The sequence below is a fragment of the Hemicordylus capensis genome, chromosome 1, assembly GCF_027244095.1.
Source record: "Hemicordylus capensis ecotype Gifberg chromosome 1, rHemCap1.1.pri, whole genome shotgun sequence".
In the NCBI taxonomy this organism is placed as follows: domain Eukaryota; kingdom Metazoa; phylum Chordata; class Lepidosauria; order Squamata; family Cordylidae; genus Hemicordylus; species Hemicordylus capensis.
In genome coordinates, this window is record NC_069657.1 from 84,915,539 (window position 1) to 84,930,703 (window position 15,165).

The 15,165-nt window shown below is 48.8% G+C and overlaps 1 protein-coding gene across 14 annotated transcripts in view; it reads right to left on the minus strand.

Annotated features, from left to right (window-relative positions):
• DGKZ (diacylglycerol kinase zeta) overlaps positions 1-15,165 on the minus strand; it is a 202,983-nt gene that overhangs the window by 30,169 nt on the left and 157,649 nt on the right. For 10 of the 14 annotated variants that reach the window (XM_053305639.1, XM_053305630.1, XM_053305689.1 and 7 more), the window contains 10 exons: positions 14,235-14,313; positions 13,480-13,535; positions 12,079-12,141; positions 11,749-11,822; positions 11,496-11,607; positions 10,305-10,504; positions 8,442-8,545; positions 6,191-6,270; positions 4,837-4,881; positions 4,499-4,568 (listed from right to left, as the gene is read on the minus strand). In XM_053305639.1, coding sequence (XP_053161614.1) covers positions 4,499-4,568; positions 4,837-4,881; positions 6,191-6,270; positions 8,442-8,545; positions 10,305-10,504; positions 11,496-11,607; positions 11,749-11,822; positions 12,079-12,141; positions 13,480-13,535; positions 14,235-14,313 — 883 coding nt within the window. The remainder of the gene's footprint in view (positions 1-4,498; positions 4,569-4,836; positions 4,882-6,190; positions 6,271-8,441; positions 8,546-10,304; positions 10,505-11,495; positions 11,608-11,748; positions 11,823-12,078; positions 12,142-13,479; positions 13,536-14,234; positions 14,314-15,165) is intronic. The other 4 variants (XM_053305671.1, XM_053305607.1, XM_053305595.1 and 1 more) reach the window with 3 other exon arrangements.

Below are 15,165 nucleotides of genomic sequence, written 5' to 3' on the forward strand. Positions count from 1 at the left end.
TTGAGGACTCCTGAATGGAGAATGGGATCGGAAACTTCAGCTCAGGTAAGTGGATCTTCTTGGTTATGGGAGTTTTCTTTATGTACACTGATCCCCACAAAGCTGAGGAGGGTTGTGATCAGGCTGAGGTTGCTATGGCTCGGCCGTACAAAGACTGGGGAATTCACCCTGGGAATCAAGTAGGAATGGTGGGGAAAGGGAGGGGTGTCCATGACACAAGCCAGAGCAGATTAGAGGAGTGAAAGAGCCTCGTTTATCCTGTCCTGGGGAGAGATTTACAGCCACAGAGCTGTTGATGAAGGCCAGTAATTCAACCATTTTAATGAGCCCGTGTTGCCCTTGAATGCCACTCCAGCCTTTTTCATCGAAACACTTCCCTCAATTTGGAACATGCTGCTGGGAAACTGGCAAAGAGAAGGAAATAATCTGCAGCAGCACAGTAATATCTGCAAACCGAGTCCTCATATGTGGTGTGCATAAGAGAGTTCCTTCCCTCGGTGGGATCCCATAAACAGACATGCAAACACCCAACAGCAGAAGTCTTAGAAACCTCACCCTTTCCCTTGGGATCAGAGGCCACACAATGATGTATATTTGGAAGGGCGATCTCTCCTTCTTTTGGGGAGCCAGAGGTGTGGTGGAAGGAAGCTAACAGTTTAGCAGCTGACATGGATTGAAGGTCAGCTCTTTTTATCTCCAGCTCCCACCCCCAGTTCTGAAAAATCAGGGCTGTAGGGAGGGATGGAGAGAGGGGTGTGTATACACACACACACACACACCCCTCAACTGGGGAAGCAGGAGATGTTGACAGAGGAGAATAAAAGAAACTTGAAGGTAGGGTGGAGAAAATTCCTCAGGCTCCTTGCCACCCCTTCCCAAGCCTTTGTGCAACGACTTTGGCCTCCCCACTTTGGTTTCCTCTTCTTTCCCAAGGATCTCCTTGGGCTAGTGTTCAGTTTTTGACTACACCAGCTGCTCTCCCCATCCATTAGGGCTCTCAGTACTTGTTGCTGGTGCTCGCTATGACCTTGGTGGAGAAAGGCCTGCTGGTTTTGAGGCTCACTGCAGCAAAGAGGCCCAGTAGGCCATGCAAACTGCTCCCTGTGTGTTTGGGAACTCATTCTAGCATTGCTACAAGGGCACAAAAGCCCCTATTGTCCCAGCCTGTGGGAGAGTCCCAGAGTCTTGCTCAAACCAAAAATGAGAAACAGTTAAAAAAAAAAAAAAGCTAGTAAAAGTGAAATGTGCAGCCTGGAAAGCTTTAGGAACACAGCATCAGCCCCTCAGGTGGGGGGCAGACAGGGGCAGGGAGGGGCTGAGAAAGGAGCTGGAACAAAGCTGTGTTTGTAAACAAGTCTCTGCTGCCCCGCCAAGCACTTGGGGGTTCTTGCAAAACACAGCCGGTTGGGTCACAGGCCCAGCAAGAGGAAGAACAAAACCAAACCAGCCACTCTTCCTTCCCCCTGTCTCATTACTCCCCCAGTGCAAACACTGTAATTGAATTTGATGCACAAAAGGTATGCTCTGAATGCAGCATATTCACTGGGCCCAGGAACTAATGCTGGGTCAGGCTGAAAAAATGCCACATCCCCATCACCCCTTCTCCTACAGAGCCACCTGCTGGAGAAGAGCAGGATTAAAGGGCCTAAAGATTTCTCAGAGCAATGTTTAGAAACGGCAAGAGGAGCCAACTTTATAGGAACATCGGAAGCTGCCTTAGACTGAGGCTGTTCTCACGAGCAGCCTGGGCTAGGCAGCTCATGTGGAGCCCTGGGATCCACACGGTTCCCGGCGCTCCCGCCCAGCTCTTAGCTGAGTGAAGTTAAGGGAACAAGTGCTCCCTCAACCCAGCTACCAGAATCGTGTGTCTCCCCGGGCTACACAGAGCCCAAAATGACACAGAGATGGGTGCCTAGAGCACCTGTCTGACGGGGGAATCTCCCAAGCCACCGCATTCATTGTGTGGTGCCTTGTGGGATATCCAGAGGCTGGGGAAAGGCATCTCGGCCTCTGTTGATATGCTCTGCTCCCGGCAGTGAGGGTTGTGTGGGTGCATGGCTCAAGCACCAAAGAAGCAACCACCAATCATCTGGGGGTGGGGGTGGGGAGTAGGTTAAACCCTGCCTTCTCCCCGCCTGCCCAACCGCCTACCCAGTCATGTGAATAGCCCCCAGTAAGCTCTGTATTGTCTACACCATTGCTGCACAACTTTGGCCCTCCAGCTGTGATTGGACCACACTTCCCATTACACTTCCCATCATCCCTGACTATTAGCCACTGTGCAGGGAATGATGGGAACTGTAGTTCAACAACAGCTGGAAGGTCAAAGTTGTGCAGCCCTGGCCTAGACCGACTGGGAGCTGCTCTCCAAGGTTTCAGGCAGGAGTCTTTCCCGGCCCGGCCTGGAAGTGCTGGGGATTGAACTTGGGATCTTCTGCATGCAAAGCAGATGCTCGACCACTGAGCTCCAGCCCCGTCCCTTAATGAGGCCACATTTCCACTTTTGCTGCATGCTACCACACTTCTGTTCTGTGGTGGTACTCAGAAGTGTTTCCTGCTAGCAGAAGATGAAATGTTCTCTGTTTTGCATTCTCTCATCTGTGATTTGGATTCTACCCTTCTGGCATTTGGAACTTTTCGATTAGTCTAATTTTCTTTTTATTTAAAATGGGCTATTTGGTGGCTTTTTCCTACAATTGCCTCTCCAAAGCAATGGATGACCTAGAGGACAGAGGGAGTTATTTGATATTTGAGTCAAGGAGCGAGGAATTATCGACATAGCTTCAGGTTCAGGACATGGGAATCAGGCTACCAAGTCTTTCTATGGTCTACAGGCCTGAAAGCATGTTTACAGCAGGACAACATTACAAGGCTTCTGTGAACAAGGTTCCACAATTCTGCCCATTATCCTTGCCCTGCCAAGGGAGCCATCACCTTCCGATGAGAGCAACATGAGGAGTTGCGGCCTTTCTCTCTAGGTTGGAAGTGGGGAGGGGGCAAGAATAACATCTGTACAGGTATAGGGAAGATCCCCACCCCTCCCCTCCAGCTCCAAACTGACAAAGACTAGGACTGGACTGGCTGATTTGGTGGTGCGTGTAAGCAGCACTTTGGACACCACCTTCTGCAACCAGAATAAGCTTCAAACTCTTTCTCTGGGCTCAGAGGCAAAGTCTGGAGTTGGCTGTTCTGGCTATAGGCTGGCACCTCTGCAACCTGCCATTAACACAAGCTTCAGACTTTCCCTATAGGCTTGGTGGGAAAGATTTAAGTCAGCTGTTCTGGTGCCAGGGCACCTCTCTCTCCAGCTCCAGTTAGAGATGGGGGGGCACAGGGATTGTCCTCCCTGTCCTACACAGTAACACTGGGCTTCCAAGGCCCTTCACAGCCCAGTGCAACTGCAGAGCTATGCCTGCTGGTTATAATTCTGTGTACATTTACTTGGAAGTAAGCTGAATTAAACACACTGGAACTTCCTTCTAAGTAAACATGAAGTGGTGAAGGAAAGGGTTGGGTCCTGACGACCACACATTTTGGCTTGGCTAAGTGTCACTAAGAGTCAACACCGACTTGATGACACTTAATCAACCAATCACCAAGGCCAGCCACAGTTTGTGCAAGTCTGCTTGAGGACATTATTTTTTCAGGGCTCAATATGATTTCCACTCAGCTTCTTAGAGGACAGAAACAACTAGGACTAGTCGTTTCTGCTCTGTATTGGTTCACAATGCTAAATATTAATGGGACGCATACACTGCTGAAAGCCCTTCTTTCTATGCATCTTTCATGTAAAGGAAGAAAGATAAACTAGGAGATAAAGTAGCTAGCCCATTTCACCAAAGATCCAGATGCGGTGGCTTTGCCCAGAGAACACAGAAGACTTGTAAGATGCAATTTAGCTGGATGTACAAGTGAAGACATCGCCATACTCCAAAGAGTCTATTCACAAACCAAGGGGAATTCGATATCACTAGGCATAGGTGTTGCATAGGAAACACAGGAAGCTGCCTTATACCAAGTCAGTCCCACTGCTCCATCTAGCTCAGACTAACAACGGCTCCTGCAGATTTCAGGCAAGAGATTTTCTCAGCCCTACCTGGAGATGCCAGGGAGGACTGAGAACCTGGGGCCTTCTGAATTCTAAGCAGATGCTCTACCACCCAGCTAAAGCTCCAACCCAAAGTGTCGCTTTGAGTGGAAGAGTTGGATCTGTTCTCCCTCTCTACTGCAATATTCAAGAGTAGTATAAGAATGGGTGCAAAATCCAACAGGGAGCAACCTGACATTTCAAAGAGTACCACCAGCTTTATTTAGACTCTATGTAAAAGTCAACACTGTGCTTATAGTAACATTTTCCATTCTAGTGCCTGCATCACTGGCAACGTATTTCCCCAAGATGGTAACATTAGTCAGTGGAAACTTTGATGCATCAACTCTTGCCTGCCCAGTTTAACATATATTTACAGATCTACACACACACACACACACACGTACTCACAGTCCAGAAAACACCACTTGGGGGATAGCTTCTGGCACGACAATGTCTTTGGTTTGGCTCCATCCCCTTCCTGCACCAAAATAAGAAAAATGAAACATCTTCAGTTCTTTTCCACCCAGGCCCCTTTCACAAATGTCTTATGGCTTGTTTCTGTACAGGGAGCTCAGGTAAACCCAATATATGTGTTTTGACAACAGGACAGAAATATGTTGGATGAGTTCTAGAGCACATGGATATGGCTCAACACAGATGCACTGCACTGCACAGATATCGATGCAAGCTCGTCATGCATGACAGATGCGGGAGACAGGAAAGGAGAGGAGACAGGAGATACACACCTGTGGGAACAGGCTCTGTATAGTAGAAGGGCACGGAGAGAAATCCTGTGGAAAGGGAGGGAGCTGGGTTACCACGACAGCTATGGTGCACTTGCATCTCTCCCACAGGAATCTGGAGGAGAAATTCCCTTACACTTGCTTGCACAGCCAGCCTCCACTACACCCATACTGGTCTAAGAAATCCAAGAATAGAGTCTACAAGTCACTTCAGGTAAATGGTCTCAAGCATGGTGAAGAGGTTGTCCCTGCTCAGTCCCAGCACAGCATCTTTCCAGTGGCTGTTGCTGGTGTCTAACGTGTTTCTTTTTCAATTGTGCACCCTTTGATGATGTGGAACGATCTTTTATTATTCTTTTCCTGTGTAAACTGCTTTGCAGACTTTTGTTGAAAAGTGGTACAGTATATAAAGAACAGCAGTAGTAGCAAAGAGATCTTGAAGGGAAGTAACAAATGAAATCATGTGCCAAGAAGTCATGATATGCCAGTCTAGGTGCTCTAGTTTCACAATGTGCATCATACTATGCCAACTATGCCAAGATGTAACCATTTAATCATAGTTGCTTCCTACTGATCAAATAAAGCTTGAGGTGCTTAGGGTTCTTCCACACTCAATATTATCCACATACACTACTACATGCTTCTTTACCTGGCTAACCCCCGAGTGCTGAACAAAGAGAAATGCCGGCAACAGGAGGTAATGGTGGCTCACAGACAATGGTCCATCCATGTAACCTCCTTTGGCAACAAGCTCTAAAGAGGGGCCTATTCTGTTTAGTACTCAGTGGAGCCAAAGTAGGAAGCGGCAGCATTTCCCAGCTGAGAATAATTTAATTTCTGCAGAGTTGCCAGATAAGGCACAAACTCTTCTCAGCCCTGGAGGCAGCACAGTACTGAGCCATTAGACTAGAGCAGGAGAGAAACCCGCATAAATACTTGCCGAATGTGATTCCCTCCAGGTTTGAGAAATGGGTCAGTTATCACTTGGCAAAACACTTGTTACAAATCAGAGTAAAGCTTGATATTTGCAAGAAACATTTATTTGAGCATATAAAACAATATGGGAATCAACTTGCAATTACTTTCCATTGCTCCCACCACCCCTGTGCAGTAGTTACCTCCTTGGATTACACCAGAGACTACTCTGCTTCCCCGCTACCCTTACTATTCTGCACACACTGTCCAGTTCTGTCCTTCTGAAAGTTGTAGGGTAATAGCTATCCCCCCTCTCCTTTGCTTGGAGAAGCAAGAAAAGTTTAGACCCAGAAAGAAGTATCTCAACTAGCTCCTGTTACTCTCTGTACTGAAAGGCGAGTTGGAAGCAAGAGTAGTTAGTGTAGTAGTTTAATAATCTCACCTCCTGCAGCCTCTCAATGTGGGTCCGGCACATCTCCAGATCACTATCTCCTGGCACAACAATAATTCCCAGAGGCACAGCTGCAAAGGAAAAACATAAGATCAGGAAACATTCTGCCTCTCGGCTAATTAAATAGAACATAAGAACAGCCCTGCTGGATCAGGCCCAAGGCCCATCTAGTCCAGCATCCTGTTTTGCATAGTGGCCAATCAGATGCCTCTGGGAAGCCCACAAGCAGGAGGTGAGGGCATGCCCTTTCTTCTACTGGCACTCCCCTGCAACTGGTATTTAGCGGCATCTTGCCTCTGAGGCTGGAGGTGGCCTATCCATGTACCCATGACAATCCAGTCTGGCAATTATTAATTGAGCAGAGGCTGGGAGACAATCAAGATGTGCAACCCATGCACATGCTACAATGCTCTAGCAGCATCATACCATCTCAGTGCTCATGGGAATTAGCTTATCTGAAAGCAACCTGCTCCGCCCCCTGCCCCCAACAAACTCTGCATGCGTAAGAATATCTAGTATTTCAGGGAGAAACGCTAGACTACAGAGCTGGTGTGTTGTAGTGACTGAGATACAACACAGAACTTCCCCAGTGCAAATCTCCCCTCTGCCATGAGCTCACTAAGTGGCTTTAGGCAAGCCACATCACCTCAGCTCCCCAGATGCAATACGGGACTAAGAATAATAATGCTTATCTTACAAGTTTATTGTAAGGATTACAGAAGAATACATGTGAAGAGCTTTGAATATTGAAGAGCACTATGCAACTGCTAAACATCTATCTATATTATTATTTCTCCAAGACGGGCCATGCGGGGCGACGTGGTGGAAAGGAGGCGATTGGCTGAGTTTGCAAGCAGAAGCACCTGATAGGACACTGGGGATTCCATATGCAGATAGGGAGAAGGAGCCTGTGAGAGCAGAAGCACCATGGTGATTGGGCAGTGGGGATCCCCTATGCAGATAAGGAGGAGGGGCCTGTGATGGTTAAGGTCAGTCTGAATGCAGCTGTTACTGGTCAGACGACGTTCTGGATATAAAAGGATAGCAGGCAGGGGTCTGCAAAAAGACAGGTCCTGAGGGAGGAAAGAGCCCCTTCAGGAGAAGGAGGATGCCGTTGTGTAAATGAACAAAATCTGTTAACTCAGGGAGGGAGGAAGAAAAAAACATGAAGGGAGGGGGAAGGAAGAGTGGAGAAGAGCGAGTGGAGGAGAGAGAGAGAGGGGAAAAAGAAGAAGGGAGGGGGAAGAGAGACAGAAGGAAGGGCAAGGGACGGGCCTGAGCCTGTCAGCAGCTTGAGGGGAATGAGTGGCCATGGTGGCACTGGCAGCAAGGAAGGGTCCAGGCAACCACTGCTGTTGTTTGGGGCTACTGAGGCCATTGTAAGAGGGAGGCAGGCAGGCAAGGGATGGGCCTGGGCCTGGGCCTGTCAGTGGCCTGAGGGGAACGAGCAGCCATCGTGGTGGCAGCAGCGAGGAACGGCCCAGTCAACCACTGGTTGGGAGGAGCAGGAGTGGGGCTCCAGTGAGGGTGGGGAGGTCTCTGGGGATAGGGGGCTGCAGTTTGGCCAATAGGCAGCAGCAATGCTGCATCCACGACCAAGAAGGGTGAGGAGGATGGAAGCAACAGGATGGAGGAGGAGCAGGAGTGCAGACCAGGTGAGGGTGGGGAGATCTCTGAGGTGAGGGGAGCAATCAAGTACTAACACGCAGATGCTCTAGAGCATGCAAGAGTTCCAGCACTGAAGCGGAGAGAAATAATAGCAGTGGTCAGGATGCAAAGGTGGAGGGCCGGCAGGCGAAGCCCCTCCAGCCAGAAGAGGTGGGTGGACGGCGGGCAAAGCCCCACCGGCCAGGAAGAGGAGGCGGTGGCGGGGAGAAATGATGGCAGCGGTGAGGAGGTGGACAGATGGTGGGCAAAGCCCTACCAGCCAGGAGGAGAAGGTGGGAGACGATGGTGGGATGGCCTGGCCCTGGCCCGCCCAATGGGGAGAGCTGCGGGGGGGGGGAAGCGAGCGAGCGGCGGGGGGAAAGCGAGCGAGCGGCGGGGGGAAAGCGAGCTGCAGGGGATGTCACAGGCTCAGTACACAACTGCACAGATGCTCTGTGCGGGGTCAGCTAGTTATTAAACAAGACGCTTTCCCACTCAGATGCAGAAAAACCTGAAGCAAGGGTGCTTTCAAACAGGCTTTACCCTCTTACAAAAACAGGCCCTAGAAGCCTGCATGAGGAACTCGAGTACTTACAGGCCTCCTTGAGCTTCTCCTTGTCGTAGTGGAGGGCCTCATAGTCATGCATGCCAATACGGCTCACGCGGATCCGCAGCCGTTCCGGAATTGGCTGCTGGCTGCTTGCATAGCAGGAAGGAAAAATGATGGGAATATTAAGGCTGGGCCACTAGAGAGGGGGAAAAGGACATGGCGTGTGGGGGGAAGGGAGGGGGAGTTGCAGACTGACACCATTTTAGAACGCAACAGGAAATGCTCTTTAAAGTTAACATCATTTCAATTTTCAAACATTAGTTTGACAACCTGAATTTTATTATAGCAATAGCAATAGCACTTACATTTATATACCGCTTTATAGCCGGAGCTCTCTAAGCGGTTTACAATGATTTTAGCATATTGCCCCCCAACATTCTGGGTACTCATTTTACCGACCTCGGAAGGATGGAAGGCTGAGTCAACCTTGAGCCCCTGGTCAGGATCGAACTTGTAACCTTCTGGTTACAGGGTGGCAGTTTTACCACTGTGCCACCAGGGGCTCTTATAGATATATATGGATCTATATCTATACACACACACACACACACACACACACACACACACACACACACACACACACACATATTTAATTATATGTAAAAATAAAACCCCTTTTAAAAATGTTCTGTTTATATGTATGCAGTGAGAAAAAGGAAGAAAAGCTTCACTATTTTCTCAGTCTTAGGGACCTCACTATGGCACAGTTTGAGAACTAGTGGTGTGCCCGAACCGGTCCGGCGGCCATTCCAAAGAATGGCCGAACTGCCGGACCGGTTCGGACTGGGCTGGTTCGGGTCCGGGTGGGGGGTATATCTTTAAGGGCGGGGAGGGCTTGCTTAGCCCTCCCGCCTCCTTGCCCCCGCCAGCGCCCGTATTTAACATTATAGGGGCGCTGGAAACCAGCCGCCCCCCCCCGCCGCCGCCACCGCCGCCGCCGCGAAATCACTCTTAAAAACATCCAGCCCTCCCTCCCTCCCAGCTATCTGCCCGCCCGCCCCCCCACCCACCCACCCAGTCGCTCACCCGGTCGGTAGATACTAAGCGAGAGGAGCTCCGGCACAGAGGCGGGTAGACCGGGTGAGCGACTTTCCCGGCGGGTAGACCGGGCCTCCGGAGAACGGCGTGGTTTGCGGTGCGCGCATGCGCGCGCGCGCAAGCCACCATTCTCCCGGAGGCCTTCCTAGCGAGAGGAGCTCTGTGCCGGAGCTCCTCTCGCTTAGTATCTACCGACCGGGTGAGCGACTGGGTGGGTGGGTGGGGGGGGGGGCGGGCGGGCAGCTAGCTGGGAGGGAGGGAGGGCTGGATGTTTTTAAGAGTGATTTCGCGGCGGTGGCGGTGGCGGCGGCGGGGGGGGGCGGCTGGTTTCCAGCGCCCCTATAATGTTAAATACGGGCGCTGGCGGGGGCAAGGAGGCGGGAGGGCTAAGCAAGCCCTCCCCGCCCTAAAAACAAGGCCCCCCTTCGGTGCCGGTCCGGACTTCTCCGGACCGTGCACATCCCTATTGAGAACCTCATGGTGTTGGTGGAGATTTGAATTCTGTTGCATTCTACATGGTTTTTATTTTGTTACATGTTTTATATCTTAGCATTGGAACTTCATTTTTTGATGCTTCTAGACACACATTGTAACCCATGACAAACCTCTGGGATATAATGTGATAGAGGCCCAGCTAAACCCGACTCAGATAAACCGTGAGATCCCAACAGGGGGTGCTCTTGCTAAAGGAAGCCAGCAGAACAGAGGCTCAGCACAAGGCAGAGGTTTATGGTATTTGAACTAGTGAGATCACCTCCATTCCTTGCACCAAAGCCTTGTGGATACCCCTGTGCATCAGATAAAACGTACTCATTGAGGAGTGGCATGGAGTTGCGCCTCTTGGTCTTCTGCACCATGTTGGCCTGATTGCGCAAGCAAATGCGGATACAGGAGGCCCCCAGCTTACAGGGTTCTCCATCCACTTGCATGGGAATGGCCTTGGATGTGGTGAGCAGCACCTCCCGGCATTGGTGCAACCGCTCTCCATGGCCACCCACCTGTAGTGCTGCCTGCAAAGGAAAATGCGAGAGTGTGACTAGGAAAGATCACAACAGCCAACCTCTACAAGAGGTCACAAGTGAACTGGATAGGTACCAAAACTGTCTCAAATCAATCTGCAAACAAGTAGTTGTCCATATGCACAAAATGAAGTAGTACTAGTGAAGGAAATGCACTCCAATACAGCATGGCACAGATGAGAGAGAGCGGAAATGGAAGTAAGTCATAAGAACAGCCCAGCTGGATCATGCCCAAGGCCTATCTAGTCCATCCTGTTTCCTACAGTGGCTTCTTGGGGAAGCTAGATAGCCCAAGGCCTATCTAGTCCATCCTGTTTCCCACAGTGGCTTCTTGGGGAAGCTCACAGGCAAGAAGGCATGAGATGCCCTCTGTCCTGCTGTGGTTACCCTGCAACTGGTATTCAGAGACATCCTGCCTCTGAACTTGGAGGCAGCCTGTAGCCATCAAGACTAGTTGCTATTAATAGACTTATCCTGCTGCTTAGTGCCTGCAGCTGCCTCCTATTACCAGTAAAATATGATGCTGCCTTATAGTGAGTCAAACTAATGGACCACTAACCTAGTATTGTCTACTCCGACTGGCATTAGCTCTCCATAGTCTCAAATGGGAGTTTCCCAGTTCTGCTAGTTGAGCTCCTTTAACTGGAGATGCTACGGATTGAGACTTGGTCCTTTCGCATGCAAAAGATGTGTTTCACCACCGAACTATGAAGAGCAGCTGCAGAAGCAGAATGCATAATGCTTGTGACTTCAAGTGAGCTGATGGCTCCTTCAAGCGAGCTGATAATTGCTCAGCAGGCAGTTTCACAGAAGTTGTCAATATCCTTGTCCATGAGGCTCAATGACTGCTTGGAATATTGCAGAGGCCTGCTGTCCCAGGCAAGCATGGCCCAGAGAACAAAGGAGACCGAGAAGCAAAACTTTGGATGTAATGCTTGCCTCCGACTCACCAGCAGTCAGTAGCTGTGCTGATATGACTTACCAGAGATGTCATGGTAAAGCCAATGACCTCAAGGCAGCCATCATCATGGCGCTGGGGCTCAAAGTCATGGTGTTCCCCAGGGTTGCCCCAAGGCATGGTGCCCGCACAGTACCTGCACACAGATGAGAGGAAATAAAATTGCTATTGGAGGCAGTTGGTAGTATGCTTCAGATCCTGGGGAAGGCAAAACAGAGAAGGAAAAACAATGCCCAGATTGCCCACTGACCCTTTGGCATCAAGAGAAATTGCTCACCTTGGAATGTTCAGGAAGACGAGGCATTGAGGTTTCAGATCCTGGATCTTAGGGGTCAAGTCTGTCCCATCGCACTGATTTATGAAAAAGAAAAAAGGGGTAACGATCAGATGCCAAGACTGGCTGCAGTAAGGAGAACCACAGGTGCCCTCTCCATCCTCCCTTCAGGGGAACCAAATTCTCACTGCCTCTCAAAGAAAGGGACCATCCCCAAAGATAAACCTTGTCTTCCATGATAACAATCCTTGCAATGGCAGCAGCACTCTACCCTCTCACCCCTTCCAATAACCTCTCTCCTTAAAGAGCCCACCAGCCCCACAACACACTTACCACCACTCTGATGTGTTTCGCTAAGTCTTTGGAGCTCCCCATGAGGAAATCAGAGAAAGCCGTCTGCCAGCAGAAGAGAAAACCTTTTAGTCCACAGACCTTGACCTTTTACTAGCACAGAACAGACCTAAGTAGAAGCTGAGAAGGCAGGTGAAGTGCAGGCAGTTTCCCAAATTTACTAAGCTTGTGTATGTGCAGTTGTGCTCATGCTTCAATTGAAACAGAGGCAATAGCAAGACAAGGTACTGGTTTAAACAGGAATGATGTATTATGGGGCAGCCCGAATGCTCGTTACTTCACTGACACTGGCCCTGACCTCCACTAAAGTGAAGATGAGAGGACACAACAGGATGTAGATCCTGCAGATTTGATACACACTTGACTTGGGTAGATCCAGGTGGCCCTGGGAACCACATCAAGCCTGGGTTGCATCAAGAGTTCTCCAAACTCTTTTTCATAAAGCCCTAGCAATAGTTTCCACCCACATGCCACTTCTTCCTCTCTTCCCTCCCACTGCCCATCAAATTCTGCCAACACTAATCAATCCTCACTTGTTCTGCAGATCTGAATCAGGACTGCATCATGCAGGAGAGGGGCTTTAACTTTTTAAAACTGTGTTTATTGACTCTAGAGGAGGAAGGAAATAGGAGTACACCTGTCTCATTAGGGAGAATACCAGCAAATATCCCAATTGTCACAAGAAGCAGAAATGACTTGGAAAGAGAAGAAAATAACAGCAAAGAAATACTGGCTTAAGAAAAACCTAATGCAGCTTTGAAGGGTACCACATTTCTGAGCAAAGAGAGGGTTGCTCACATATGGAACAGGGCCTTTTCATCAGTGGCACCCAGATTGCAGAATTCTCATTCCTGGGTTACCACCTCATTGAAAGTGTTTAGAAGTCAGCTCAAAACAAACTGGGACCTTCTGGCTTGGCTGCTGTCTAGTTTTGTTATTCCCACTGATTGCTTTACACAGCTTTATTGTTTTAAATATTTTTTAAATATTAGACATTCTGATTGTGAGCCATCCTGAGGATCCCACTGGGATGGAAATTGTGGGATATAAATACTTTTTTTTACAAATAAATAAAAGAAAAAAAAGTGTTAGGCTCTACAGTGGCAAGATAGGGGAAATTTTACATTAAGAGATGAACACTGATACTTTAACTAGAAAATGTTGTGTGAGACCTGAAATGGAAACAGATGTCAATTCCAATGTAACGTTTTATAAATTTATTCCTCCCTAGGAATCATTCCAAAAACACAATTGTAATGAAAAAGTTACTCCAGAATCTACCCTTAGATTTTAGGTATGTCCCAGTGAATGATGTTTCAAATATATTAAGAACAGGGCAACAATTCATGACAGGGACATGACAAAATGTCCTGTTGAACTCACCCCAGCATAGAACATTTTATTCCGAAACCGGCTGTTAAATTTCTCTGGATTGGCCTCTAGAGAAAAAAGTTAGTTATCAGTCACCTGCTCCCTGGATGGAGAGGATTCCGCCGCCCCCTCCTCGCCCCGCTCCCATGGCTGCTGTTCAATTTCAGCAGCGCCTTTTCTATGTGCACATTTCCCTTTTAGGAAAAAAACAGTGAAATGGTTCTCTCCTTCTCAACATGCTGCAGGGCTAATTGTCCCTCTCCCACAACACATTTATGGCAATACATAATTCTATTAACACTGGGTCAAGGCTATCATTAAGAATAAAATGTATCTTTTTCTCCTCCTGTTGGAAAGGCACTCATTGTCCTCCCAATCAATTGCCTCCAGCTCCTTGTCTCTTTCTTCTTCCTCCCTCTTTTTTCTGTGCTAATTAAGCAGGTTGCAAGTCTTTTGCCTCCAGATCACAACTTCAAAAATCACAAGGCATGATTTTCTTATAAATCCACCCTCCCCAATCTGGGGCTACATCTTGCTTTGCGTGTAAAAGGCCCTAGCTACATCTTGCTTTGCGTGTAAAAGGCCCTAGCTTCAATCACTGGCTGCTACAGGTAGGACTGGGAAAGACTCCTGCCCGAAACCTTGGAGAACCCTCACTGCCAGTCAGTCCATCCAGTCCTGAGCTAGATGGACCAATGGTTTGACTGGGTACAAGGGAGCTTCCTAGGTTCCTATGGTGCACTGATCTCACCCTTGTTGCCATTTACCTCGGGACTCATGGAATTCCAGTGTCACCCGAGCATCGAAGCCAAGGCTGAAATAATTGTTGAAGACATCAAGAGGGAGCTGAAACAGACAAATATAAATGTGACTATGATGAAGGCTTTTCAACTAGTCTAGAGATACCTGCACATAACTAGCCAAGCAAAGTGGAAATCAGTGACTGAAAGCTCTTCTCCCTGGGAGCTGATTGATGGAGAGGAAATGGCAGCTATATGACGACAGTTCCGGTCAGTTACGTGCCATGAGCATCAAGCATCATGGGGCTGAGAGAGGCCTTGTCTGAATCAAAAGACCATGAAATTGAAGCTCTCTCTGTGTGTGTGTGTGTGTGTGTGTGTGTGTGTGTGTGTGTGTGTGTGTGTGTGTGAGAGAGAGGGGGTGGGATTGAGGGGGGAGAGTGAGGAGGGAGGGGGGAGAGTGTGGGGGGGGGGGAGGGGGGATTGCGGCTTGATCAAGGATGGATACCGAACAGGATTAATTAAGTTTCCATGAATAGGGTTGTAAAGATGCCTTCTTTCTCTTAAGATATGCTCAAATCTCTTCTCTGTCCATTAACTATGTAGAAGGGAAGCTCTGAAGGCAGGAAATTCTCCAGGGCAATAACCCACACCAAACCTTATGTTGTGCTTGAAGTTTCCAACAGGGTTCTTTGATAAGAAAGCAGGCTAAACCTTGGCTTGTTAAACCCACAGGGATTCTAAGCCTGGAGAAGGAACATGTCAGGGACAAAGCAGACATTCTACACAGATGCATGTAATATTCAAAAGGGCTGTTACAGTACAGGGGAAACGCTGCTCGTGGAGGGCCGATCATAAACGTGACAGAGAAACGAGGAGTGCTTAATCTTTTCCCAGCCTGTTTCTTCCCCAAATCCAAATGCATGTTTGCCTGTACTGTGTATGGAATGCTGGTGGG